The sequence below is a fragment of the Ranitomeya imitator genome, chromosome 1 (genome assembly GCF_032444005.1).
Source record: "Ranitomeya imitator isolate aRanImi1 chromosome 1, aRanImi1.pri, whole genome shotgun sequence".
Classification (NCBI taxonomy): domain Eukaryota; kingdom Metazoa; phylum Chordata; class Amphibia; order Anura; family Dendrobatidae; genus Ranitomeya; species Ranitomeya imitator.
The window spans coordinates 7,877,351-7,902,987 of NC_091282.1; the positions used below are offsets into that span (position 1 = coordinate 7,877,351).

Sequence of the window (25,637 nt, forward strand, 5' to 3'; positions counted from 1 at the left end):
CCTGCTGTTCACCATTCTCCTGCTGTTCGCCATTCTCCTGCTGTTCACCATTCTCCTGATGTTCACCATTCTCCTGATGTTCACCATTCTCCTGCTGTTCACCATTCTCCTGATGTTCACCATTCACCTGCAGTTCGCCATTCTCCTGCTGTTCACCATTCTCCTGATGTTCACCATTCTCCTGCTGTTCACCATTCTCCTGCTGTTCACCATTCTCCTGATGTTCACCATTCTCCTGATGTTCACCATTCTCCTGATGTTCACCATTCTCCTGATGTTCACCATTCTCCTGATGTTCACCATTCTCCTGATGTTCACCATTCTCCTGCTGTTCACCATTCTCCTGATGCTCACCATTCTCCTGCAAATCACCATTCTCATGCAATTCACCATTCTCCTGCTGTTCACCATTCTCCTGATGTTCACCATTCACCTGCAGTTCGCCATTCTCCTGCTGTTCACCATTCTCCTGATGTTCACCATTCTCCTGATGTTCACCATTCTCCTGCTGTTCACCATTCTCCTGCTGTTCGCCATTCTCCTGCTGTTCACCATTCTCCTGATGTTCACCATTCTCCTGCTGTTCACCATTCTCCTGCTGTTCACCATTCTCCTGATGTTCACCATTCACCTGCAGTTCGCCATTCTCCTGCTGTTCACCATTCTCCTGATGTTCACCATTCTCCTGCTGTTCACCATTCTCCTGCTGTTCACCATTCTCCTGCTGCTCACCATTCTCCTGCAGTTCACCATTCTCCTGATGTTCACCATTCTCCTGATGTTCACCATTCACCTGCTGTTCACCATTCTCCTGCTGTTCACCATTCTCCTGCTGTTCACCATTCTCCTGCTGTCTCCTGCTGTTCACCATTCTCCTGCTGTTCACCATTCTCCTGATGTTCACCATTCACCTGCTGCTCACCATTCTCCTGCTGTTCACCATTCTGCTGCTGTTCACCATTCTCCTGATGCTCACAATTCTCCTGCAATTCACCATTCTCCTGCAATTCACCATTCTCCTGCTGTTCACCATTCTCCTGCTGTTCACCATTCTCCTGATGTTCACCATTCTCCGGATGTTCACCATTCTCCTGCTGTTCACCATTCACCTGCTGTTCACCATTCAACTGCTGTTCACCATTCTCCTGCTGTTCACCATTCTCCTGCTGCTCACCATTCTCTTGCTGCTCACCATTCTCCTGCAATTCACCATTCTCCTGATGTTCACCATTCTCCTGATGTTCATCATTCACCTGCTGTTCGCCATTCTCCTGCTGTTCACCATTCTCCTGATATTCACCATTCACCTGCTGTTCACCATTCTCCTGATGTTCACCATTCTCCTGCTGTTCACCATTCTCCTGCTGTTCACCATTCTCCTGCTGTTCATCATTCTCTTATTGATGTGCTTTATACCCACATCTTTTGGTCTTTCTTTGGGGTGTGGTAGTCCACATAATTCAGTCTTCTAGGAATATGCTGCGCTGATCAAAAAATGTGCTTTTCACACCTCTTAAAAATCTGCCATGGCTTCCATGGTTAATAGTAACTATCTACAGTCTCCTAAATACAAGTTTTCTTCCCCCTTTTGATTGTTCTGAGTTGTTCTGATTGGAAGTTGTTGGAGTCGGAATCCTCGTCATCTTCTGCTTCTCATACAGTTCTCCTCCTCCTCCATTATTCACCAAAAATGAATGTTCTGTAAAGCATGCTACTTTCTGCCTTCATCCATCCTCGGGGTAGTAGGACCAATGCTCAGCACTGAACACTCATGGGGGTCTGGGGATAAAATGAAAAAAAAAAATGAAAAAAAAAATCTTTATCTTCTGTGACTCAACATTGCAGCATTTATTTTTGGGGCTGAAGCATTTTGGGTGAATATCCCAGGAATGAGCTTACACAAGTCTGGGCACAAAATGAAAACATTTTTACAAAACAAAATAACTTGTCTTCCACGAGTCACATGTTCAATACTTCTCAGCTTCCTTCTCGTTTTCATAGAAATTATTTTTTAGTAGCATAATCTGGGGGGGGGTTGGGGGGGTTGCACTGTAGTAAGATCCTAAGTAGGATTGGGCCATCCTCGTGTTGGGGGGGGGGGGGGCACAAAACAAAAATTATCAAACTAAAATTCAGGGGACTCTTTGACACAAATTTTCAGAAATTTCCCTCCATTACCTGATGACATACATGATGAGGTCACTCGCACTTCAATAAGTGTTTACGTAAAAATAGATTATTCACTGTACATTGTCCTCACGCGACCAAGAACACTGGCAGCCAATGTGCTGCCGAGAATTACGATTTTTAATTAAAGGTAAAAATGATTTCACCTGATGAGTGAATGTTGTTTGTTCATCGGGGATCGGCAGCACGTTTACTCTGAAAGATTATCGTGGAACGGCTACAGATTCTTTGCTATTAACGTTGCTTCTTGTATCACGAACCCTTCTCACTTCTGTGTCCTCACACATTGACTTCTGTTTCCTCTTTTACAATAATAGGTAAGCAACGAATGTGAGAATTCTTCATGTGTGGGGGAGGGGACTTCACTTTCTAAATTTAAAACAATTTGTTTGAACCATTTGTTGCCTGGAAGATACAAAAACTCTGCCTGAGTCAAATGAGCCCCCGAGCAGAGAGTTCGATGAAAGGTGGAGGAGAATACTGAGCCACCAAGAGGAACATTGGATGGGTGTTGGAGGAGAATACTGAGCCACCGATTGGAGGAATGGATGAAGGGTGGAGGAGAATACTGAGCCACCGATTGGATGATAGGATGATGGGTGGAGGAGAATACTGAGCCACCGATTGGAGGAATGGATGATGGGTGGAGGAGAATACTGAGCCACCGATTGGATGATAGGATGATGGGTGGAGGAGAATACTGAGCCACCGATTGGAGGAATGGATGATGGGTGGTGGAGAATACTGAGCCACCGATTGGAGGATTGGATGATGGGTGGAGGAGAATACTGAGCCACCGATTGGAGGATTGGATGATGGGTGGAGGAAAATACTGAGCCACCGATTGGAGGATTGGATGATGGGTGGAGGAGTATACTGAGCCACCGATTGGAGGATTGGGTGATGGGTGGAGGAGAATACTGAGCCACCGATTGGGGGAATGGATGATGGGTGGAGGAGAATACTGAGCCACCGATTGGAGGAATGGATGATGGGTGGAGGAGAATACTGAGCCACCGATTGGAGAATTGGATGATGGGTGGAGGAAAATACTGAGCCACCGATTGGAGGATTGGATGATGGGTGGAGGAGAATACTGAGCAGAAAACTGAGTGAAGTGTGGAGAAGATGGTGATCATTAATTTTGCTCTAAAATGTTGATCTTTATGCTTCTGTGTTTGCTGCTCCCTGGGGGAGGTGAGTGTAACCTGAGTAAATTATATGCAGCTTCTTCATTGTTACCCAGGGTCTTTTACATTATGAATGTTCTCATTTTTGGGGTCAGTGGGTCCTGTGTGAGTCTGATCAATCTTATCATCTTGGAAGACCAACTTCTATGTCCTGCCGGTCCATCCATTACGTGTGTCACCACCACTATGTAAAGCCAGGATCAGATGTCTGTTGCTCAATCTTAATTCTATCTTTTTACTTTCCTCACATTTCTTAAATCATCTTTTGCATGAGATCCTCTCTCAGTTCCATGCCCCACCATTGAGAGAAAGATCCTGGATCTCCTTCTGCAGATTATTGCCCAATAATAATGACCCTCTTGAGACTCTTCCCTTCTTGCCTCCAGGCAGTGCTGCTGATGTGTTTGGCAGTGAATGTTTTCCCTTGGCCACTTGATTTCGTCTCGTTAGCAGACTGATGGGACAATACAGGAGAATCGATCTTCCACCATAGTCATATAATTAGTAGACTCTGCACAGTCTCTGACCCAGGGGTTTCAGCTTAGGCTGCGGAGTTCCTGACCTTCCATCTTCTTCATAGTTTTCTATACAGGATGACCATCAGCCACAAACAATCATCCATCTGTGATATATACATAGAGCCACTCTGAGTTTAATCTGCAGACCCACTAAAAAGAGCAAAAATACATGAATTTATTGAGAAAATATACAGGTACAGAGCAAGAATAGTCTCCCGTAATAAGAGACCCACAATGTCTGTCCCATAAAATATTCCTACTCTGTCCTCAAACACATAATAGTGCGATAATAATCCTGGAACAAGTGTGACGCTGTATAAAATGTAAAGAAAACAAGAACGAACACAGATCAGAAGTTTAATGTTTTCCATTGTATCTGAAAAAAATCTAATTAATGTAGAAATTGATGGCAGCGACACGAAAGTGGTGTCCACCGTTGTGTAGGACCTCGCCTTCTCCTTTACACAACAGTCTGTAAATATCGGGGAGCGAGGAAACAATTGCTGAAGTTTTGGGAGAGGAACGTCGTCCCATTCTTCTCTGATGTCGGATACTTGCTGCTCCTCAGTTCGGGGTCTTTGCCGGATTTTTGGCTTCACAATGCACCAAATGTTTTCTACTGGTGAAACTTTGCCGGTTAATCCCACAATATATTACTGATTGTTCGCTGCACAGTCTGCCTGTGAAAACCTTCTAATAAATGGTCGCCGTCCCGATCAGGAAATATTTACCCATCATGTCTAGATTTCCTGATCCAGTGCAGTCTACAGCCGGACATAATTTGGATCTATGAGGGTCTCGCGGGTACACACTTTGATAATTTTACCATGGCTCCTCTCCCCGTGGAATGTTTCATATCCTGTTTCAAAAAAATAATATTTTCTTTGTGGTATTGGAACAACACAAAAACAGAGGAAAAAAAGGCAAACTGGACACAATGTCACACGAAACCCCTAATATGAGAGACCTGGAGCAGTTTCCCAAAGAAGAGTGGCAAAAAATCCAGGTGAGAGGAGTAAGACGCTTGTGGGTGGTTATAGGAAGCGATTGATGGCAGTTTTGTATTCCTGAGGGTGCAACCAAATATTAAGTTGAGGGTACCAACAATTCGATCCAGCCCATTTTGGGGGTCTTGTGTGAAATTATGTCCCATTTGCCTTTTTTCTCTGTTTTTCTTTGTGTTTTTCCACTTCACACAAAGGAAATAGACCTGAGTGTAACAAAATATGGGCAAGTGCAATCATTTTCTAGGAGAAATACCTAATTTTCTGAAACAATTTCAAGGGTGCCAACACTTTTGGCCATGACTGTATATAACTAGAGATGAGCGAATATTTCAATGTTCGGTTTGGGTTACGATCGCCGATTTTTTGCAATAATCCCCAATTAATTGATTGAATATTCACGGAACATAACCGAACACCATTCATCTCAATGGGAGGCTAAAACAAGCGCATGAACAGCACCGTATAACGGCCCCAAATGCTTCCAAAACACATCAAACACTATTTTAAAGTCAAGTCTCCTACTATATGACGTTAGGAACAGAAGCATTTTTGGATGTCCTCTGGATCAGGGCTCTACAGCTTAATTTCAACCCATCAAAATGACAAAATATGATTCGGCAGGTGGTTTAACTATTTGCAACTGAAAAATGCTATATATTTTTAATGTTCCTTAGGTCTGCAGACAGGTTGATATCACCACAGCACAAAATGACAAGGTGGCATACAGCGGGCTGGTTCACATTTAGGGGTTGCTTAACCCCTTTCTGACCTCGGACGGGATAGTACGTCCGAGGTCAGATCCCCCTCTTTGATGCAGGGCTCCGCGGTGAGCCCTCACCAAAGCCGGGACATGTCAGCTGTTTTGAACAGCTGACATGTGCCCGTAATAGGCGCGGGCAGAATTGCGATCTGCCCGCACCTATTAACTAGTTAAATGCCGCTGTCAAACGCAGACAGCGGCATTTAACTACCGCTTCCGGCCGGGCGGCTGGAAATGACGTCATCGCCGACCCCCGTCACATGATCGGAGGTCGGCGATGCGTCTCCATTGTAACCATAGAGGTCCTTGAGACCGGTGGCTGTGAGTGCCTTCCTGTGGTCGGCGCTCACAGCACACCTGCATTTCTGCTACATAGCAGCGATCAGCAGATCGCTGCTATGTAGCAGAGGCGATCGAGTTGTGCCTGCTTCTAGCCTCCCATGGAGGCTATTGAAGCATGGCAAAAGTAAAAAAAAAAAAAGTTAAAAAAAATGTGAAATAAAAAAAATATAAAAGTTTAAATCACCCCCCTTTCGCCCCAATCAAAATAAATCAATAAAAAAACCTCAAATCTACACATATTTGGTATCGCCACACTCAGAATCGCCTGATCTATCAATTAAAAAAAAGCATTAACCTGATCGCTAAACGGCGTAGCGAGAAAAAAAATTCGAAACGCCAGAATTACGTTTTTTAGGTCGCCGCAACATTGCATTAAAATGCAATAACGGGCGATCAAAAGAACTTATCTGCACCAAAATGCTGTCATTAATAACGTCATCTCGGCACCCAAAAATAAGCCCTCAACCGACCCCAGATCATGAAAAATGGAGACGCTACGAGTATCGGAATATGGCGCCATTTTTTAATTATTTTTTTTAGCAAAGTTTTTTTTTTTTTTTTCAGTTTTAGCATTTAGTGAACCTAGCAAAAAAGCCAAACAAAAAACAAGTGTGGGGCTGCACTTTTTTTTGCAATTTCACCGCACTTGGATTTTTTTTCCCGTTTTCTAGTACACGACATGGTGAAACCAATGATGTCGTTCAAAAGTACAACTCGTCCCGCAAAAAATAAGCCCTCACATGGCCAAATTGACGGAAAAATAAAAAAGTTATGGCTCTGGGAAGGAGGGGAGCGAAAAACGAACACGGAAAAACGAAAAATCCCAAGGTCATGAAGGGGTTAACAAACAGGCAATCCCTGCTTTTATTCAGGCTGTCTAGCAGCCACAAGTCATGCAGCTGCGGGGACACAAACATAATCTACGAGCACGCCTAAAATACTCAGAGATCACCCGAACATGCTCAGAAACCCCGAGTAACGAGCACACTCGCTCATCATCATTTTCTTTGTGACTGCAGTTATAGACTTGCAGAATTCTCACTATTATATCCACCACTATTCTGGGGTCTTTTTGCAATGTTCTTGAATTTTCTAGATTATCCATGTTAGTTTGAGCACCAATCCCATGGATTTCAGAGCTAACACATTGGACCAGTGGCGAGAACTTGCTCAGTTTGGCAAACACCAGCCACACACTTCCCAGCTGCCTACTGTGTTTGATAGAGCTCGAATGTACTACTGATGCTTGGAAAGGTGCCGTCATGTATTTGAAACATTTCTTCATTGCTTTTCTCTTTCTATAGACCCCTTTTTCCAACCAAATAATATTGTTTAGCTTATTTATTAACTCATTAACTGTCGGTGGTTGTGCAATAAGTTTGCGTGTTTGATACAATGATCCCAATATACATATTTGGGGGTCTTCTTGGATTTGCACACCAAATACCCTTTTTATTAGGCCGGCGTCACACTTGCGAGTTTTACGGACGTAAGAGCGCAGAATCTACGTCCGTAAAACTCGCAAAAAATACGGCACAATTATTCTCTATGCCCCTGCTCCTATTTGCCGTATTTTACTGATCAGTATTATACGGCTTTCTACGGCCGTACAAAATCGCAGCATGCTGCGTTTGTCACCGTACTGCGCAAGAAATACGCCAATGAAAGTCTATGGAAGCGTGAAAAATACGGATTACACACGGACAAGCAGTGTGACTTGCGAGAAATACGCAGCGCTGTTAGAGAGAAAAGCCGGTAATTCAGTGCGGTGTACAGTAAAATCACACTGACAGGTTACAGTCCAATAGGTAGAATAAATGTGTACACATAGAATAGGTATATATATATATATGTCAGTGAGACACATATATGTATATATATTAATATTTATTCCAGCGCTAGACAGCTTGAAAGCCGGTAATTCAATTACCGGCTTTTTCCTTCTCCTTCCTAAAACCCGACATGATTTGAGACATGGTTTACATACAGTAAACCATGTCTTCTCTCCATTTTTTTTGCAGATTCCACACTACTAATGTCAGTAGTGTGTATCTGCAAAATTTGGCCGTTCTAGCTCTTAAAATAAAGGGTTAAATGGCGGAAAAAATTGGCGTGGGCTCCCGCGCAATTTTCTCCGCCAGAGTAGTAAAGCCAGTGACTGAGGGCAGATATTAATAGCCTGGAGAGGGTCCACGGTTATTGCCCCCCCCCTGGCTAAAAATATCTGCCCCCAGCCACCCCAGAAAAGGCACATCTGGAAGATGCGCCTATTCTGGCACTTGGCCACTCTCTTCCCATTCCCGTGTAGCGGTGGGATATGGGGTAATGAAGGGTTAATGCCACCTTGCTATTGTAAGGTGACATTAAGCCTAATTAATAATGGAGAGGCGTCAATTATGACACCTATCCATTATTAATCCAATACTAGTAAAGGGTTAAATAAAACACAAACACATTTTTTAAAATTATTTTAATGAAATAAAAACAATGGTTGTTGCAGTATTTTATTCAACGCCCAATCCAGTCACTGAAGACCCTCGTTCTGTGAGCTTCTAGGTAATTTCCCACGATCTATGAACAGCCAGCAGAGGGCGCCTCACCGCAAATGAAGCTAAATATAGATCATTGATCTATTTTTAGACTCATTCCCTGGGGTTTTGCAGCGAGGAGCAGCCTGCATTAGCACAGCTCCTTGCTGCAAAATGTTTTAACCCCTTCAGAAGGATTTACATCGTTGGACGTTACAGATCTGCGGAGGGTAAGTATATTGTTGGTTTATTATGTTTTTTTACTCACAGAACGAGGGTCTTCAGTGACTGGATTGGGCGTTGAATAAAATACTGCAACAACCATTGTTTTTATTTCATTAAAATAATTTTAAAAAATGTGTTTGTGTTTTATTTAACCCTTTACTAGTATTGGATTAATAATGGATAGGTGTCATAATTGACGCCTCTCCATTATTAATTAGGCTTAATGTCACCTTACAATAGCAAGGTGGCATTAACCCTTCATTACCCCATATCCCACCGCTACACGGGAATGGGAAGAGAGTGGCCAAGTGCCAGAATAGGCGCATCTTCCAGATGTGCCTTTTCTGGGGTGGCTGGGGGCAGATATTTTTAGCCAGGGGGGGGCCAATAACCGTGGACCCTCTCCAGGCTATTAATATCTGCCCTCAGTCACTGGCTTTACTACTCTGGCGGAGAAAATTGCGCGGGAGCCCACGCCAATTTTTTCCGCCATTTAACCCTTTATTTTAAGAGCTAGAACGGCCAAATTTTGCAGATACACACTACTGACATTAGTAGTGTGGAATCTGCAAAAAAAATGGAGAGAAGACATGGTTTACTGTATGTAAACCATGTCTCAAATCATGTCGGGTTTTAGGAAGGAGAAGGAAAAAGCCGGTAATTGAATTACCGGCTTTCAAGCTGTCTAGCGCTGGAATAAATATTAATATATATACATATATGTGTCTCACTGACATATATATATATATATATATACCTATTCTATGTGTACACATTTATTCTACCTATTCTACTGTAAGCTGTCAGTGTGATTTTACTGTACACCGCTCTGAATTGCCGGCTTTTCTCTCTAACAGCGCTGCGTATTTCTCGCAAGTCACACTGCTTGTCCGTGTGTAATCCGTATTTTTCACGCTTCCATAGACTTTCATTGGCGTATTTCTTGCGCAGTACGGTGACAAACGCAGCATGCTGCGATTTTGTACGGCCGTAGAAAGCCGTATAATACTGATCAGTAAAATACGGCAAATAGGAGCAGGGGCATAGAGAATAATTGTGCCGTATTTTTTGCGAGTTTTACGGACGTAGATTCTGCGCTCTTACGTCCGTAAAACTCGCAAGTGTGACGCCGGCCTAAGCCAGAATTCTTTCACATTCTAAACAGTGCACCTCTTCTGTTTCCTGAAAAAAGGGATAATTTTTGGACTACTTTATTAAAAGCACTTTTTAATTGCCTAAAGAATTTGTGATTAGCAAACCAGTTGTTGCAGATCCCAAAAAAAGGCAATTTCTTTCACTTCTGGTTGATAGGCCAATACCTCTGCAAAATAACGACGTGCATTTGTATTTAGCCCCCATGAGTGATACTTTGTAGGACCACCTTTAGCGAATCCTGCTGCAGTCTTTTGGGTCTATCAGCTTTGCAAATCTAGGGGTGAAATTTTTGCTCCTTCTTCTTTGGACGCTCTCGCGATCAGGGACATTGGATAGAGGCTTCTGTGAACAGCAATTTTGATGTCTTTCCATAGATTATCAATTGGTTTTCTGCCTGAACTGTGACTGGGCCGTTCACACACATGAATATGATGTGATCTAAACCTTCCATTGTAGCTCTAGCAGGATGTTTAGGATCAGTGTCCTGATGGAGGGTGAACTTACGCCCCTGTCTAAAGTCTTTTGCAGCCTCTACCAGGTTTTCCTCCAGCATTGCCATATATCTAACTACATTTATTCCCACCATTTCTGACCACATTCCCTGTCCCTGCTGAAGAAAAGCCTCTCCACAGCATGATACTGCTACTACCATGGGTGATGGTGGGGATGGTGTTTTCATGGAGATGTGCAGTGTTAGTTTTTCCACCACACATAACATTTTGCATTTAGCCCAAAAAGTTCTTGTTTGGTCTCATCTGATGGGAGCACCTTCTTCCACATACTCGCTGTGTCCCCATCACGGCTTATTGAAAAATGCAAACGAGACTTCTTATGGCTTTCAAAAGTGTCTTTCTTCTCGCTGCTCTTCCATAAAGACCAACTTTGTGAAGTACACGACTAGTTGTCCTGTGGACAGATTCTTCTACCTGGGTTGTGGATCTCTGTGGCTCCTGCAGTGATTATCGGTCTCTCGGCTGTTTTTCTAATGAGTGCTCTCCTTGTTTGGGATGTCAGTTTAGGTGTACGGCCAACTCTTGGTGGGTTTGCAGTTGCATCATACTCCTTACATTTTTGGATGGTGGATTGAATAGTGCTCCATGAGATGTTCAGAGTTTGGGCTAATATTTTATAACTTAACCCTGCTTTACTCTTCTCCACAACTTTATGCCTGACCTGTCTGGTGGGCTCCTTGGTTTCCATGATGCTGTTTGATCCCTAATGTTCTCAAACAAACCACTGAAGCCTCCACAGAACTGCTATAGTTATACTGAGAAGAAATTACACACAGGTGGACTCAATTTCCCAAATCTGTGACTTGTGAAGGTAATTGGTCACTCAGAATTTTATTTATGGGTATCAGACTTTGTATTTCAGTGGGATTTTATGTGATATACCTATACATTTTTGTTTGTGGGTATAACATAACAAATGTGGAGAAGTTCATTGAGTATGAATACTTTTTTAAGTTACTGTAAATATCTGCCTGGATTTCTAAGTAGAGGCAAGAAGGTCAATCCACGGAGGATCAATTGGCTCGTAGTCGAATTTCCTGAAAATCACAGGTCCCTATAAATTTGAACAATCTGCATGCCACCAACAATCAGCAGTATGGGAAATAGCAGTATTTTTACAGAAGACTCACAGAGGCGGGTGTTGTGAATTCTGTGGCAGAGTTCACTCCTGTGGTCACAAGTGGTACTTCGGCTGATTCTCTCTGGGATCTTCCGTTTGTGGAGGAAAGTGGTACTGCAGCTTCTGAGTTTCCTCCCTCAGGTGATCTGGTGAGCTCGTTAGCTTCTTCTCTACTTAACTCCACCTGATGCTTTGATCCATGCTTCCTGTCAATGTTCCAGTGTTGGACTGGTTTTTTCCCTGGATCATTCCTGTGGCCTGCTGCTCTGCAAAGCTAAGTTTTGCTTTTGTTTTTTTGTTGCTATTTTTCAGTCCAGCTTGCTTTATTGGTTTTTTCTCGCCTGCTGGAAGCTCTGAGACGCAGAGGGACGACCTCCGTACCGTTAGTCGGTGCGGAGGGTCTTTTTGTCCCCTCTGCATGGTTATTTATAGGTTTTTGTGCTGACCGCAAAGTTATCTTCCCTATCCTCGTTCTATTCAGCTAGTCGGGCCTCACTTTGCTAAATCTGTTTCATCTCTATGTTTGTGTTTTCATCTTACTCACAGTCATTATATGTGGGGGGCTGCCTTTTCCTTTGGGGAATTTCTCTGAGGCAAGGTAGGCTTATTTTTCTATCTTCAGGAATAGCTAGTTTCTCAGGCTGTGACGAGGCGCCAAGGTTCTGGTCAGGAGCGCTCCACGGCTACCTTTAGTGTGGTTTGATAGGATCAGGGATTGCGGTCTGCAGAGTTCCCACGTCTCAGAGCTCGTTCTTTAATTTTGGGTGTTTGTCAGATCACTGTATGTGCTCTGACCGCTATGTCCATTGTGGTACTGAATTGGTTAACATAACAGTACAGGAAGCCATAAGTGCTAATGATTCTCAATAGAGGGAAAAAAGAAGTTCTGAGACCATTTTTTTTTCTTTGCACTGTGTTTTGTCTTTTTTTTCCCCTAGACATTTGGGTGGTTCAGGACACAGGTGTGGACATGGACATTCAGGGTCTGTTCTCTTCAATGGATAATCTCGTTATAAATGTGCAAAAGATTCAAGATTTGGTGGTTCAGAAGCCTATTTTTGAACCAAGAATTCCTATTCCTGATTTGTTTTATGGTGATAGAGTCAAGTTTGTGAATTTCAAAAATAATTGCAAACTGTTTTTGGCCTTGAAACCTCACTCCTCTGGTGACCCAGCTCAACAAGTGAGAATTATTATTTCTTTTTTGCGTGGCGACCCTCAGGACTGGGCATTTTCTCTTGCGCCGGGAGATCCTGCATTAAGTAATATTGATGCGTTTTTCCTGGCGCTCGGATTACTGTACGATGAACCTAATTCAGTGGATCAGGCAGAGAAAGATTTGCTGGCTCTTTGTCAGGCTCAGGATGAGATAGAGGTATATTGTCAGAAATTTAGAAAGTGGTCTGTACTCACTCAATGGAATGATTTTCAGAAAGGGTCTCTCTGAAGCCCTTAAAGATGTCATGGTGGGATTTCCTATGCCTGATGGTCTGAATAAATCTATGTCTTTGGCCATTCAGATCGGTCGACGCTTGCGTGAGCGTAAATCTGTGCACCATTTGGCGGTATTACCTGAGCTTAAACCTGAGCCTATGCAGTGTGATAGGACCTTGACCAGAGTTGAACGGCAAGAACATAGACGTCTGAATGGTCTGTGTTTCTACTGTGGTGATTCCACTCATGCCATCTCTGATTGTCCTAAGTAGGGTTGAGCGAAACGGGTCGTTCATTTTCAAAAGTCGCCGACTTTTGGCAAAGTCGGGTTTCATGAAACCCGATCCGACCCCTGTGCGGGGTCGGCCATGCGGTACGCGACTTTCGCGCCAAAGTCGCGTTTCAATGACGCGAAAAGCGCCATTTCTCAGCCAATGAAGGTAAACGCAGAGTGTGGGCAGCGTGATGACATAGGTCCTGGTCCCCACCATCTTAGAGAAGGGCATTGCAGTGATTGGCTTGCTGTCTGCGGCGTCACAGGGGCTATAAAGGGGCGTTCCCGCCGACCGCCATCTTACTGCTGCTGATCTGAGCATAGGGAGAGGTTGCTGCCGCTTCGTCAGAAGCAGGGATAGCGTTAGGCAGGGTCCATTAACCACCAAACCGCTTGTGCTGTAGCGATTTCCACTGTCCAACACCACCTTCGGTGTGCAGGGACAGTGGAAGCTACATTTTTTTTTTTTCCCCCTCAGCGCTGTAGCTCATTGGGCTGCCCTAGAAGGCTCCCTGATAGCTGCATTGCTGTGTGTACGCCGCTGTGCAAACCAACTGCTTTTTTCAAAGCACAAATCCTCTTGTTCCTTCCTTTCTGCACAGCTATCTTGTTTGTTTGTCCACACTTTTTATTTAATTTGTGCATCAGTCCACTCCTTATTGCTGCCTGCCATACCTGGCTGAGATTACTGCAGGGAGATAGTAATTGAACGACACTCCCTGTTTTTTTTTTTTTTTGTGGGAGATTAAGATTGACATTTCTGCTAGAGTGCCATCCCTGTCTGTGTCATCTCTCACTCAGTGGGCCATAGAAAGCCTATTTATTTTTTTGCTTGATTTGGGTTATAAAATCTACCTGAAAAAATCACTACATCAATCAGTGGGAGAAAAATATTGGCCTCAGGGCTTGTGTGCCACTCCTGACTCCTGTGTGCATCATCACTCACTCAGTGGGCCATAGAAAGCCCATTTTTTTTTTTTTTGCTTTATTTGGGTTCTAAATTCTACCTGAAAAAATCAATAAATCAATCAGTGGGAGATTAATATTGGCCTTTGGGCTTGTGTGCCAGTCCTAAGCGTGCTGTTATGTCTGCTAATGACAGGTGTTATGAAGGCAATCCAGAAACACAGTGTGCTTAGCGATCAGAGCGCACACAGTGATCTGACAAATACCCAAAAATACAAGAACGAGCTCTGAGACGTGGAAACTCTGTAGACTGCACACCTGATCCTATCCTAAACACAACTAAAAGCGGCTGTGGATTGCGCCTAACAACTACCTAGGCAACTCGGCACAGCCTAAGAAACTAGCTAGCCTGAAGATAGAAAAATAGGCCTGACTTGCCCCAGAGAAATTCCCCAAAGGAAAAGGCAGCCCCCCACATATAATGACTGTGAGTAAGATGAAAAGACAAAACGTAGGGATGAAATAGATTCAGCAAAGTGGGGCCCGATATTCTAGGACAGAGCGAGGACAGTAAAGCGAACTTTGCAGTCTACAAAAAACCCTAAAGCAAAACCACGCAAAGGGGGCAAAAAAAAACCACCGTGCCGAACTAACGGCACGGCGGTACACCCTTTGCGTCTCAGAGCTTCCAGCAAAACAAAAGACAAGCTGGACAGAAAAAAAGCAACAAAAAAGCAAAAAGCACTTAGCTATACAGAGCAGCAGGTCACAGGAACAAACAGGAGAAGCTCAGATCCAACACTGAAACATTGACAAGGAGCAAGGATAGCAGCATCAGGCGGAGTTAAGTAATGAAGCAGTTAACGAGCTCACCAGAACACCTGAGGGAGGAAGCTCAGAAGCTGCAGTACCACTTGTGACCACAGGAGTGAATTCAGCCACAGAATTCACAACAGTACCCCCCCCTTGAGGAGGGGTCACCGAACCCTCACCAGAGCCCCCAGGCCGACCAGGATGAGCCGCATGAAAGGCACGAACAAGATCGGAAGCATGAACATCAGAGGCAAAAACTCAGGAATTATCTTCCTGAGCATAACCCTTCCATTTAACCAGATACTGGAGTTTCCGTCTAGAAACACGAGAATCCAAAATCTTCTCCACAATATACTCCAATTCCCCCTCCACCAAAACCGGGGTAGGAGGCTCAACAGATGGAACCATAGGTGCCACGTATCTCCGCAACAACGACCTATGGAATACATTATGTATGGAAAAGGAGTCTGGGAGGGTCAAACGAAAAGACACAGGATTGAGAACCTCAGAAATCCTATACGGACCAATAAAACGAGGTTTAAATTTAGGAGAGGAAACCTTCATAGGAATATGACGAGAAGATAACCAAACCAGATCCCCAACACGAAATCGGGGACCCACACGGCGTCTGCGATTAGCGAAAAGTTGAGCTTTCTCCTGGGACAAGATCAAATTGTCCACTACCTGAGTCCAGATCTGCTGCAACCTATCCACCACAGAATCCACACCAGGACAGTCCGAAGACTCAACCTGTCCTGAAGAGAAACGAGGATGGAACCCAGAATTGCAAAAAAGTGGAGAAACCAAGGTAGCCGAGCTGGCCCGATTATTAAGGGCGAACTCAGCCAACGGCAAAAAGGACACCCAATCATCCTGGTCTGCAGAAACAAAACATCTCAGATATGTTTCCAAGGTCTGATTGGTTCGTTCGGTCTGGCCATTAGTCTGAGGATGGAAAGCCGAGGAAAAGGATAGGTCAATGCCCATCCTACCACAAAAGGCTCGCCAAAACCTTGAAACAAACTGGGAACCTCTGTCAGAAACAATATTCTCAGGAATGCCATGCAACCAAACCACATGCTGAAAGAACAAAGGTACCAAATCAGAGGAGGAAGGCAATTTAGCCAAGGGCACCAGATGGACCATTTTAGAAAAGCGATCACAGACCACCCAAATGACTGACATCTTTTGAGAAACGGGAAGGTCAGAAATGAAATCCATCGAAATATGTGTCCAAGGCCTCTTTGGGACCGGCAAGGGCAAAAGCAACCCACTGGCACGAGAACAGCAGGGCTTAGCCCTAGCACAAATCCCACAGGACTGCACAAAAGTACGTACATCCCGTGACAGAGATGGCCACCAGAAGGATCTAGCCACTAACTCTCTGGTACCAAAGATTCCAGGATGACCAGCCAACACCGAACAATGAAGTTCAGAGATAAGTTTATTAGTCCACCTATCAGGGACGAACAGTTTCTCTGCTGGACAACGATCAGGTTTATTCGCCTGAAATTTTTGCAGCACCCGCCGCAAATCAGGGGAGATGGCAGACACAATGACTCCTTCCTTGAGGATACCCGCTGGCTCAGATAAACCCGGAGAGTCGGGCACAAAACTCCTAGACAGAGCATCCGCCTTCACATTTTTAGAGCCCGGAAGGTACGAAATCACAAAGTCGAAGCGGGCAAAAAATAACGACCAACGGGCCTGTCTAGGATTCAAGCGCTTGGCAGACTCGAGATAAGTCAAGTTCTTATGATCAGTCAATACCACCACGCGATGCTTAGCTCCTTCAAGCCAATGACGCCATTCCTCGAATGCCCACTTCATGGCCAGCAACTCTCGGTTGCCCACATCATAATTACGCTCAGCGGGCGAAAACTTCCTGGAAAAGAAAGCTCATGGTTTCATCACTGAGCAATCAGAACCTCTCTGTGACAAAACCGCCCCTGCTCCAATCTCAGAAGCATCAACCTCGACCTGGAACGGAAGAGAAACATCTGGCTGACACAACACAGGGGCAGAACAAAAACGACGCTTCAACTCCTGAAAAGCTTCCACAGCAGCAGAAGACCAATTAACCAAATCAGCACCCTTCTTGGTCAAATCGGTCAATGGTTTGGCAATGCTAGAAAAATTACAGATGAAGCGACGATAAAAATTAGCAAAGCCCAGGAACTTTTGCAGACTTTTCAGAGATGTCGGCTGAATCCAATCCTGGATGGCTTGGACCTTAACTGGATCCATCTCGATAGTAGAAGGGGTAAAGATGAACCCCAAAAATGAAACTTTCTGCACACCGAAGAGACACTTTGATCCCTTCACAAACAAAGAGTTAGCACGCAGGACCTGAAAAACCATTCTGACCTGCTTCACATGAGACTCCCAATCATCTGAGAAGATCAAAATGTCATCCAAGTAAACAATCAGGAATTTATCCAGATACTCACGGAAGATGTCATGCATAAAAGACTGAAACACAGATGGAGCATTGGCAAGTCCGAACGGCATCACTAGATACTCAAAATGACCCTCGGGCGTATTGAATGCAGTTTTCCATTCATCTCCTTGCCTGATTCTCACCAGATTATACGCACCACGAAGATCTATCTTAGTGAACCAACTAGCCCCCTTAATCCGAGCAAACAAGTCAGATAACAATGGCAAGGGATACTGAAATTTAACAGTGATCTTATTAAGAAGGCGGTAATCAATACACGGTCTCAGCGAACCATCCTTCTTGGCTACAAAGAAGAACCCTGCTCCCAGTGGTGATGACGATGGGCGAATATGTCCCTTCTCCAGGGATTCCTTCACATAACTGCGCATAGCGGCGTGTTCGGGCACGGATAAATTAAATAATCGACCTTTAGGGAATTTACTACCAGGAATCAAATTGATAGCACAATCACAATCCCTATGCGGAGGTAGAGCATCGGACTTGGGCTCTTCAAATACATCCTGATAATCAGACAAGAACTCTGGGACCTCAGAAGGGGTGGATGACGAAATCGACAAAAATGGAACATCACCATGTACCCCCTGACAACCCCAGCTGGATACCGACATGGAATTCCAATCCAATACTGGATTATGGGTTTGTAGCCATGGCAACCCCAACACGACCACATCATGCAGATTATGCAACACCAGAAAGCGAATAACTTCCTGATGTGCAGGAGCCATGCACATGGTCAGCTGGGCCCAGTATTGAGGTTTATTCTTGGCCAAAGGTGTAGCATCAATTCCTCTCAATGGAATAGGACACCGCAAAGGCTCCAAGAAAAACCCACAACGTTTAGCATAATCCAAATCCATCAGATTCAGGGCAGCGCCCGAATCCACAAACGCCATGACAGAAAACGACGACAAAGAGCATATCAAGGTAATGGACAGAAGGAATTTGGACTGTACAGTACCAATGACGGCAGACCTAGCGGACCGCTTAGTGCGCTTAGGACAATCAGAAATAGCATGAGTGGAATCACCACAGTAGAAACACAGACCATTCAGACGTCTGTATTCCTGCCGTTCAACTCTAGTCATAGTCCTATCGCACTGCATAGGCTCAGGTTTAACCTCAGGCAGTACCGCCAAATGGTGCACAGATTTACGCTCGCGCAAGCGTCGACCGATCTGAATGGCCAAAGACAAAGACTCATTCAAACCAGCAGGCATAGGAAATCCCACCATGACATCCTTAAGAGCCTCAGAGAGACCCTTTCTGAACAAAGCTGCCAGCGCAGATTCATTCCACTGAGTGAGTACTGACCATTTCCTAAATTTCTGACAATATACTTCTATATCATCCTGACCCTGGCACAAAGCCAGCAAATTTTTCTCAGCCTGATCCACTGAATTAGGCTCATCGTACAGCAATCCGAGCGCCAGGAAAAACGCATCGACACTACTCAATGCAGGGTCTCCTGGCGCAAGAGAAAATGCCCAGTCTTGAGGGTCGCCGCGCAAAAAAGAAATAATAATCAAAACCTGTTGAATAGGATTACCAGAAGAATGAGGTTTCAAGGCCAGAAATAGCTTACAATTATTTTTGAAACTTAGAAACTTAGTTCTATCTCCAAAAAACAAATCAGGAATAGGAATTCTTGGTTCTAACATAGATTTCTGTTGTGAATTCTGTGGCTGAATTCACTCCTGTGGTCACAAGTGGTACTGCAGCTTCTGAGCTTCCTCCCTCAGGTGTTCTGGTGAGCTCGTTAACTGCTTCATTACTTAACTCCGCCTGATGCTGCTATCCTTGCTCCTTGTCAATGTTTCAGTGTTGGATCTGAGCTTCTCCTGATTGTTCCTGTGACCTGCTGCTCTGTATAGCTAAGTGCTTTTTGCTTTTTTGTTGCTTTTTTTCTGTCCAGCTTGTCTTTTGTTTTGCTGGAAGCTCTGAGACGCAAAGGTTGTACCGCCGTGCCGTTAGTTCGGCACGGTGGGTTTTTTTTTTTCCCCCCTTTGCGTGGTTTTGCTTTAGGGTTTTTTTGTAGACTGCAAAGTTCGCTTTACTGTCCTCGCTCTGTCCTAGAATATCGGGCCCCACTTTGCTGAATCTATTTCATCCCTACGTTTTGTCTTTTCATCTTACTCACATATGTGGGGGGCTGCCTTTTCCTTTGGGGAATTTCTCTGGGGCAAGTCAGGCCTATTTTTCTATCTTCAGGCTAGCTAGTTTCTTAGGCTGTGCCGAGTTGCCTAGGTAGTTGTTAGGCGCAATCCACAGCCGCTTTTAGTTGTGTTTAGGATAGGATCAGGTGTGCAGTCTACAGAGTTTCCACGTCTCAGAGCTCGTTCTTGTATTTTTGGGTATTTGTCAGATCACTGTGTGCGCTCTGATCGCTAAGCACACTGTGTTTCTGGATTGCCTTCATAACACCTGTCATTAGCAAACATAACAGTACAAGGAGCCTAACTAATGATTCTCAATAGAGGGAAAGAAAAAGTTCTGACATCATTTTTTTTTTTTTTCTGCTCTGTGTTCACTTTTTTTTTTTCCCCTAGACATTTGGGTGATTCTGGACACAGGTGTGGACATGGATATTCAGGGTCTGTGCTCTTCAATGGATAATCTCGTTATAAATGTACAAAATATTCAAGATACTATTGATCAGAAATCTATGTTAGAACCAAGAATTCCTATTCCTGATTTGTTTTTTGGAGATAGAACTAAGTTTCTAAGTTTCAAAAATAATTGTAAGCTATTTCTGGCCTTGAAACCTCATTCTTCTGGTAATCCTATTCAACAGGTATTGATTATTATTTCTTTTTTGCGCGGCGACCCTCAAGACTGGGCATTTTCTCTTGCGCCAGGAGACCCTGCATTGAGTAGTGTCGATGCGTTTTTCCTGGCGCTCGGATTGCTGTACGATGAGCCTAATTCAGTGGATCAGGCTGAGAAAAATTTGCTGGCTTTGTGCCAGGGTCAGGATGATATAGAAGTATATTGTCAGAAATTTAGGAAATGGTCAGTACTCACTCAGTGGAATGAATCTGCGCTGGCAGCTTTGTTCAGAAAGGGTCTCTCTGAGGCTCTTAAGGATGTCATGGTGGGATTTCCTATGCCTGCTGGTTTGAATGAGTCTTTGTCTTTGGCCATTCAGATCGGTCGACGCTTGCGCGAGCGTAAATCTGTGCACCATTTGGCGGTACTGCCTGAGGTTAAACCTGAGCCTATGCAGTGCGATAGGACTATGACCAGAGTTGAACGGCAGGAATACAGACGTCTGAATGGTCTGTGTTTCTACTGTGGTGATTCCACTCATGCTATTTCTGATTGTCCTAAGCGCACTAAGCGGTCCGCTAGGTCTGCCGTCATTGGTACTGTACAGTCCAAATTCCTTCTGTCCATTACCTTGATATGCTCTTTGTCGTCGTTTTCTGTCATGGCGTTTGTAGATTCGGGCGCTGCCCTGAATCTGATGGATTTGGATTATGCTAAACGTTGTGGGTTTTTCTTGGAGCCTTTGCGGTGTCCTATTCCATTGAGAGGAATTGATGCTACACCTTTGGCCAAGAATAAACCTCAATACTGGGCCCAGCTGACCATGTGCATGGCTCCTGCACATCAGGAAGTTATTCGCTTTCTGGTGTTGCATAATCTGCATGATGTGGTCGTGTTGGGGTTGCCATGGCTACAAACCCATAATCCAGTATTGGATTGGAATTCCATTTCGGTATCCAGCTGGGGTTGTCAGGGGGTACATGGTGATGTTCCATTTTTGTCGATTTCGTCATCCACCCCTTCTGAGGTCCCAGAGTTCTTGTCTGATTATCAGGATGTATTTGAAGAGCCCAAGTCCGATGCTCTACCTCCGCATAGGGATTGTGATTGTGCTATCAATTTGATTCCTGGTAGTAAATTCCCTAAAGGTCGATTATTTAATTTATCCGTGCCCGAACACGCCGCTATGCGCAGTTATGTGAAGGAATCCCTGGAGAAGGGACATATTCGCCCATCGTCATCACCACTGGGAGCAGGGTTCTTCTTTGTAGCCAAGAAGGATGGTTCGCTGAGACCGTGTATTGATTACCGCCTTCTTAATAAGATCACTGTTAAATTTCAGTATCCCTTGCCATTGTTATCTGACTTGTTTGCTCGGATTAAGGGGGCTAGTTGGTTCACTAAGATAGATCTTCGTGGTGCGTATAATCTGGTGAGAATCAGGCAAGGAGATGAATGGAAAACTGCATTCAATACGCCCGAGGGTCATTTTGAGTATCTAGTGATGCCGTTCGGACTTGCCAATGCTCCATCTGTGTTTCAGTCTTTTATGCATGACATCTTCCGTGAGTATCTGGATAAATTCCTGATTGTTTACTTGGATGACATTTTGATCTTCTCAGATGATTGGGAGTCTCATGTGAAGCAGGTCAGAATGGTTTTTCAGGTCCTGCGTGCTAACTCTTTGTTTGTGAAGGGATCAAAGTGTCTTTTCGGTGTGCAGAAAGTTTCATTTTTGGGGTTCATCTTTACCCCTTCTACTATCGAGATGGATCCAGTTAAGGTCCAAGCCATCCAGGATTGGATTCAGCCGACATCTCTGAAAAGTCTGCAAAAGTTCCTGGGCTTTGCTAATTTTTATCGTCGCTTCATCTGTAATTTTTCTAGCATTGCCAAACCATTGACCGATTTGACCAAGAAGGGTGCTGATTTGGTTAATTGGTCTTCTGCTGCTGTGGAAGCTTTTCAGGAGTTGAAGCGTCGTTTTTGTTCTGCCCCTGTGTTGTGTCAGCCAGATGTTTCTCTTCCGTTCCAGGTCGAGGTTGATGCTTCTGAGATTGGAGCAGGGGCGGTTTTGTCACAGAGAGGTTCTGATTGCTCAGTGATGAAACCATGTGCTTTCTTTTCCAGGAAGTTTTCGCCCGCTGAGCGTAATTATGATGTGGGCAATCGAGAGTTGCTGGCCATGAAGTGGGCATTCGAGGAGTGGCGTCATTGGCTTGAAGGAGCTAAGCATCGCGTGGTGGTATTGACTGATCATAAGAACTTGACTTATCTCGAGTCTGCCAAGCGCTTGAATCCTAGACAGGCCCGTTGGTCGTTATTTTTTGCCCGCTTCGACTTTGTGATTTCGTACCTTCCGGGCTCTAAAAATGTGAAGGCGGATGCTCTGTCTAGGAGTTTTGTGCCCGACTCTCCGGGTTTATCTGAGCCAGCGGGTATCCTCAAGGAAGGAGTCATTGTGTCTGCCATCTCCCCTGATTTGCGGCGGGTGCTGCAAAAATTTCAGGCGAATAAACCTGATCGTTGTCCAGCAGAGAAACTGTTCGTCCCTGATAGGTGGACTAATAAACTTATCTCTGAACTTCATTGTTCGGTGTTGGCTGGTCATCCTGGAATCTTTGGTACCAGAGAGTTAGTGGCTAGATCCTTCTGGTGGCCATCTCTATCACGGGATGTACGTACTTTTGTGCAGTCCTGTGGGATTTGTGCTAGGGCTAAGCCCTGCTGTTCTCGTGCCAGTGGGTTGCTTTTGCCCTTGCCGGTCCCAAAGAGGCCTTGGACACATATTTCGATGGATTTCATTTCTGACCTTCCCGTTTCTCAAAAGATGTCAGTCATTTGGGTGGTCTGTGATCGCTTTTCTAAAATGGTCCATCTGGTGCCCTTGGCTAAATTGCCTTCCTCCTCTGATTTGGTACCTTTGTTCTTTCAGCATGTGGTTCGGTTGCATGGCATTCCTGAGAATATTGTTTCTGACAGAGGTTCCCAGTTTGTTTCAAGGTTTTGGCGAGCCTTTTGTGGTAGGATGGGCATTGACCTATCCTTTTCCTCGGCTTTCCATCCTCAGACTAATGGCCAGACCGAACGAACCAATCAGACTTTGGAAACATATCTGAGATGTTTTGTTTCTGCAGACCAGGATGATTGGGTGTCCTTTTTGCCGTTGGCTGAGTTCGCCCTTAATAATCGGGCCAGCTCGGCTACCTTGGTTTCTCCATTTTTTTGCAATTCTGGGTTCCATCCTCGTTTCTCTTCAGGACAGGTTGAGTCTTCGGACTGTCCTGGTGTGGATTCTGTGGTGGATAGGTTGCAGCAGATCTGGACTCAGGTAGTGGACAATTTGATCTTGTCCCAGGAGAAAGCTCAACTTTTCGCTAATCGCAGACGCCGTGTGGGTCCCCGACTTCGTGTTGGGGATCTGGTTTGGTTATCTTCTCGTCATATTCCTATGAAGGTTTCCTCTCCTAAATTTAAACCTCGTTTTATTGGTCCGTATAGGATTTCTGAGGTTCTCAATCCTGTGTCTTTTCGTTTGACCCTCCCAGACTCCTTTTCCATACATAATGTATTCCATAGGTCGTTGTTGCGGAGATACGTGGCACCTATGGTTCCATCTGTTGAGCCTCCTGCCCCGGTTTTGGTGGAGGGGGAATTGGAGTATATTGTGGAGAAGATTTTGGATTCTCGTGTTTCTAGACGGAAACTCCAGTATCTGGTTAAATGGAAGGGTTATGCTCAGGAAGATAATTCCTGGGTTTTTGCCTCTGATGTTCATGCTTCCGATCTTGTTCGTGCCTTTCATGCGGCTCATCCTGGTCGGCCTGGGGGCTCTGGTGAGGGTTCGGTGACCCCTCCTCAAGGGGGGGGTACTGTTGTGAATTCTGTGGCTGAATTCACTCCTGTGGTCACAAGTGGTACTGCAGCTTCTGAGCTTCCTCCCTCAGGTGTTCTGGTGAGCTCGTTAACTGCTTCATTACTTAACTCCGCCTGATGCTGCTATCCTTGCTCCTTGTCAATGTTTCAGTGTTGGATCTGAGCTTCTCCTGATTGTTCCTGTGACCTGCTGCTCTGTATAGCTAAGTGCTTTTTGCTTTTTTGTTGCTTTTTTTCTGTCCAGCTTGTCTTTTGTTTTGCTGGAAGCTCTGAGACGCAAAGGGTGTACCGCCGTGCCGTTAGTTCGGCACGGTGGGTTTTTTTTTTTGCCCCCTTTGCGTGGTTTTGCTTTAGGGTTTTTTTGTAGACTGCAAAGTTCGCTTTACTGTCCTCGCTCTGTCCTAGAATATCGGGCCCCACTTTGCTGAATCTATTTCATCCCTACGTTTTGTCTTTTCATCTTACTCACAGTCATTATATGTGGGGGGCTGCCTTTTCCTTTGGAGAATTTCTCTGGGGCAAGTCAGGCCTATTTTTCTATCTTCAGGCTAGCTAGTTTCTTAGGCTGTGCCGAGTTGCCTAGGTAGTTGTTAGGCGCAATCCACAGCCGCTTTTAGTTGTGTTTAGGATAGGATCAGGTGTGCAGTCTACAGAGTTTCCACGTCTCAGAGCTCGTTCTTGTATTTTTGGGTATTTGTCAGATCACTCTGTGCGCTCTGATCGCTAAGCACACTGTGTTTCTGGATTGCCTTCATAACACCTGTCATTAGCAAACATAACAGATTTCTGATCAATAGTATCTTGAATTTTTTGTACATTTATAACGAGATTATCCATTGAAGAGCACAGACCCTGAATATCCATGTCCACACCTGTGTCCAGAATCACCCAAATGTCTAGGGGAAAAAAAAAAAGTGAACACAGAGCAGAAAAAAAAAAAAAATGATGTCAGAACTTTTTCTTTCCCTCTATTGAGAATCATTGGTTAGGCTCCTTGTACTGTTATGTTTGCTAATGACAGGTGTTATGAAGGCAATCCAGAAACACAGTGTGCTTAGCGATCAGAGCGCACACAGTGATCTGACAAATACCCAAAAATACAAGAACGAGCTCTGAGACGTGGAAACTCTGTAGACTGCACACCTGATCCTATCCTAAACACAACTAAAAGCGGCTGTGGATTGCGCCTAACAACTACCTAGGCAACTCGGCACAGCCTAAGAAACTAGCTAGCCTGAAGATAGAAAAATAGGCCTGACTTGCCCCAGAGAAATTCCCCAAAGGAAAAGGCAGCCCCCCACATATAATGACTGTGAGTAAGATGAAAAGACAAAACGTAGGGATGAAATAGATTCAGCAAAGTGGGGCCCGATATTCTAGGACAGAGCGAGGACAGTAAAGCGAACTTTGCAGTCTACAAAAAACCCTAAAGCAAAACCACGCAAAGGGGGCAAAAAAAAACCCACCGTGCCGAACTAACGGCACGGCGGTACACCCTTTGCGTCTCAGAGCTTCCAGCAAAACAAAAGACAAGCTGGACAGAAAAAAAGCAACAAAAAAGCA

At 44.6% G+C, this 25,637-nt stretch overlaps 1 protein-coding gene across 2 annotated transcripts in view; it reads left to right on the forward strand.

Moving 5' to 3' along the window:
• Positions 1-25,637, forward strand: part of LOC138657569 (uncharacterized) — a 191,216-nt gene that overhangs the window by 10,291 nt on the left and 155,288 nt on the right. Inside the window, exon 1 of one of the 2 annotated variants that reach the window (XM_069745332.1) lies at positions 3,291-3,384. The exons of the other annotated variant lie outside the window; for it this stretch is intronic. Within the exon in view, the coding sequence (XP_069601433.1) occupies positions 3,342-3,384 (43 nt within the window). The 5' untranslated portion in view covers positions 3,291-3,341. Of the gene's footprint in view, positions 1-3,290; positions 3,385-25,637 lie in introns of those variants that run through there. 2 annotated transcript variants of the gene reach the window in all.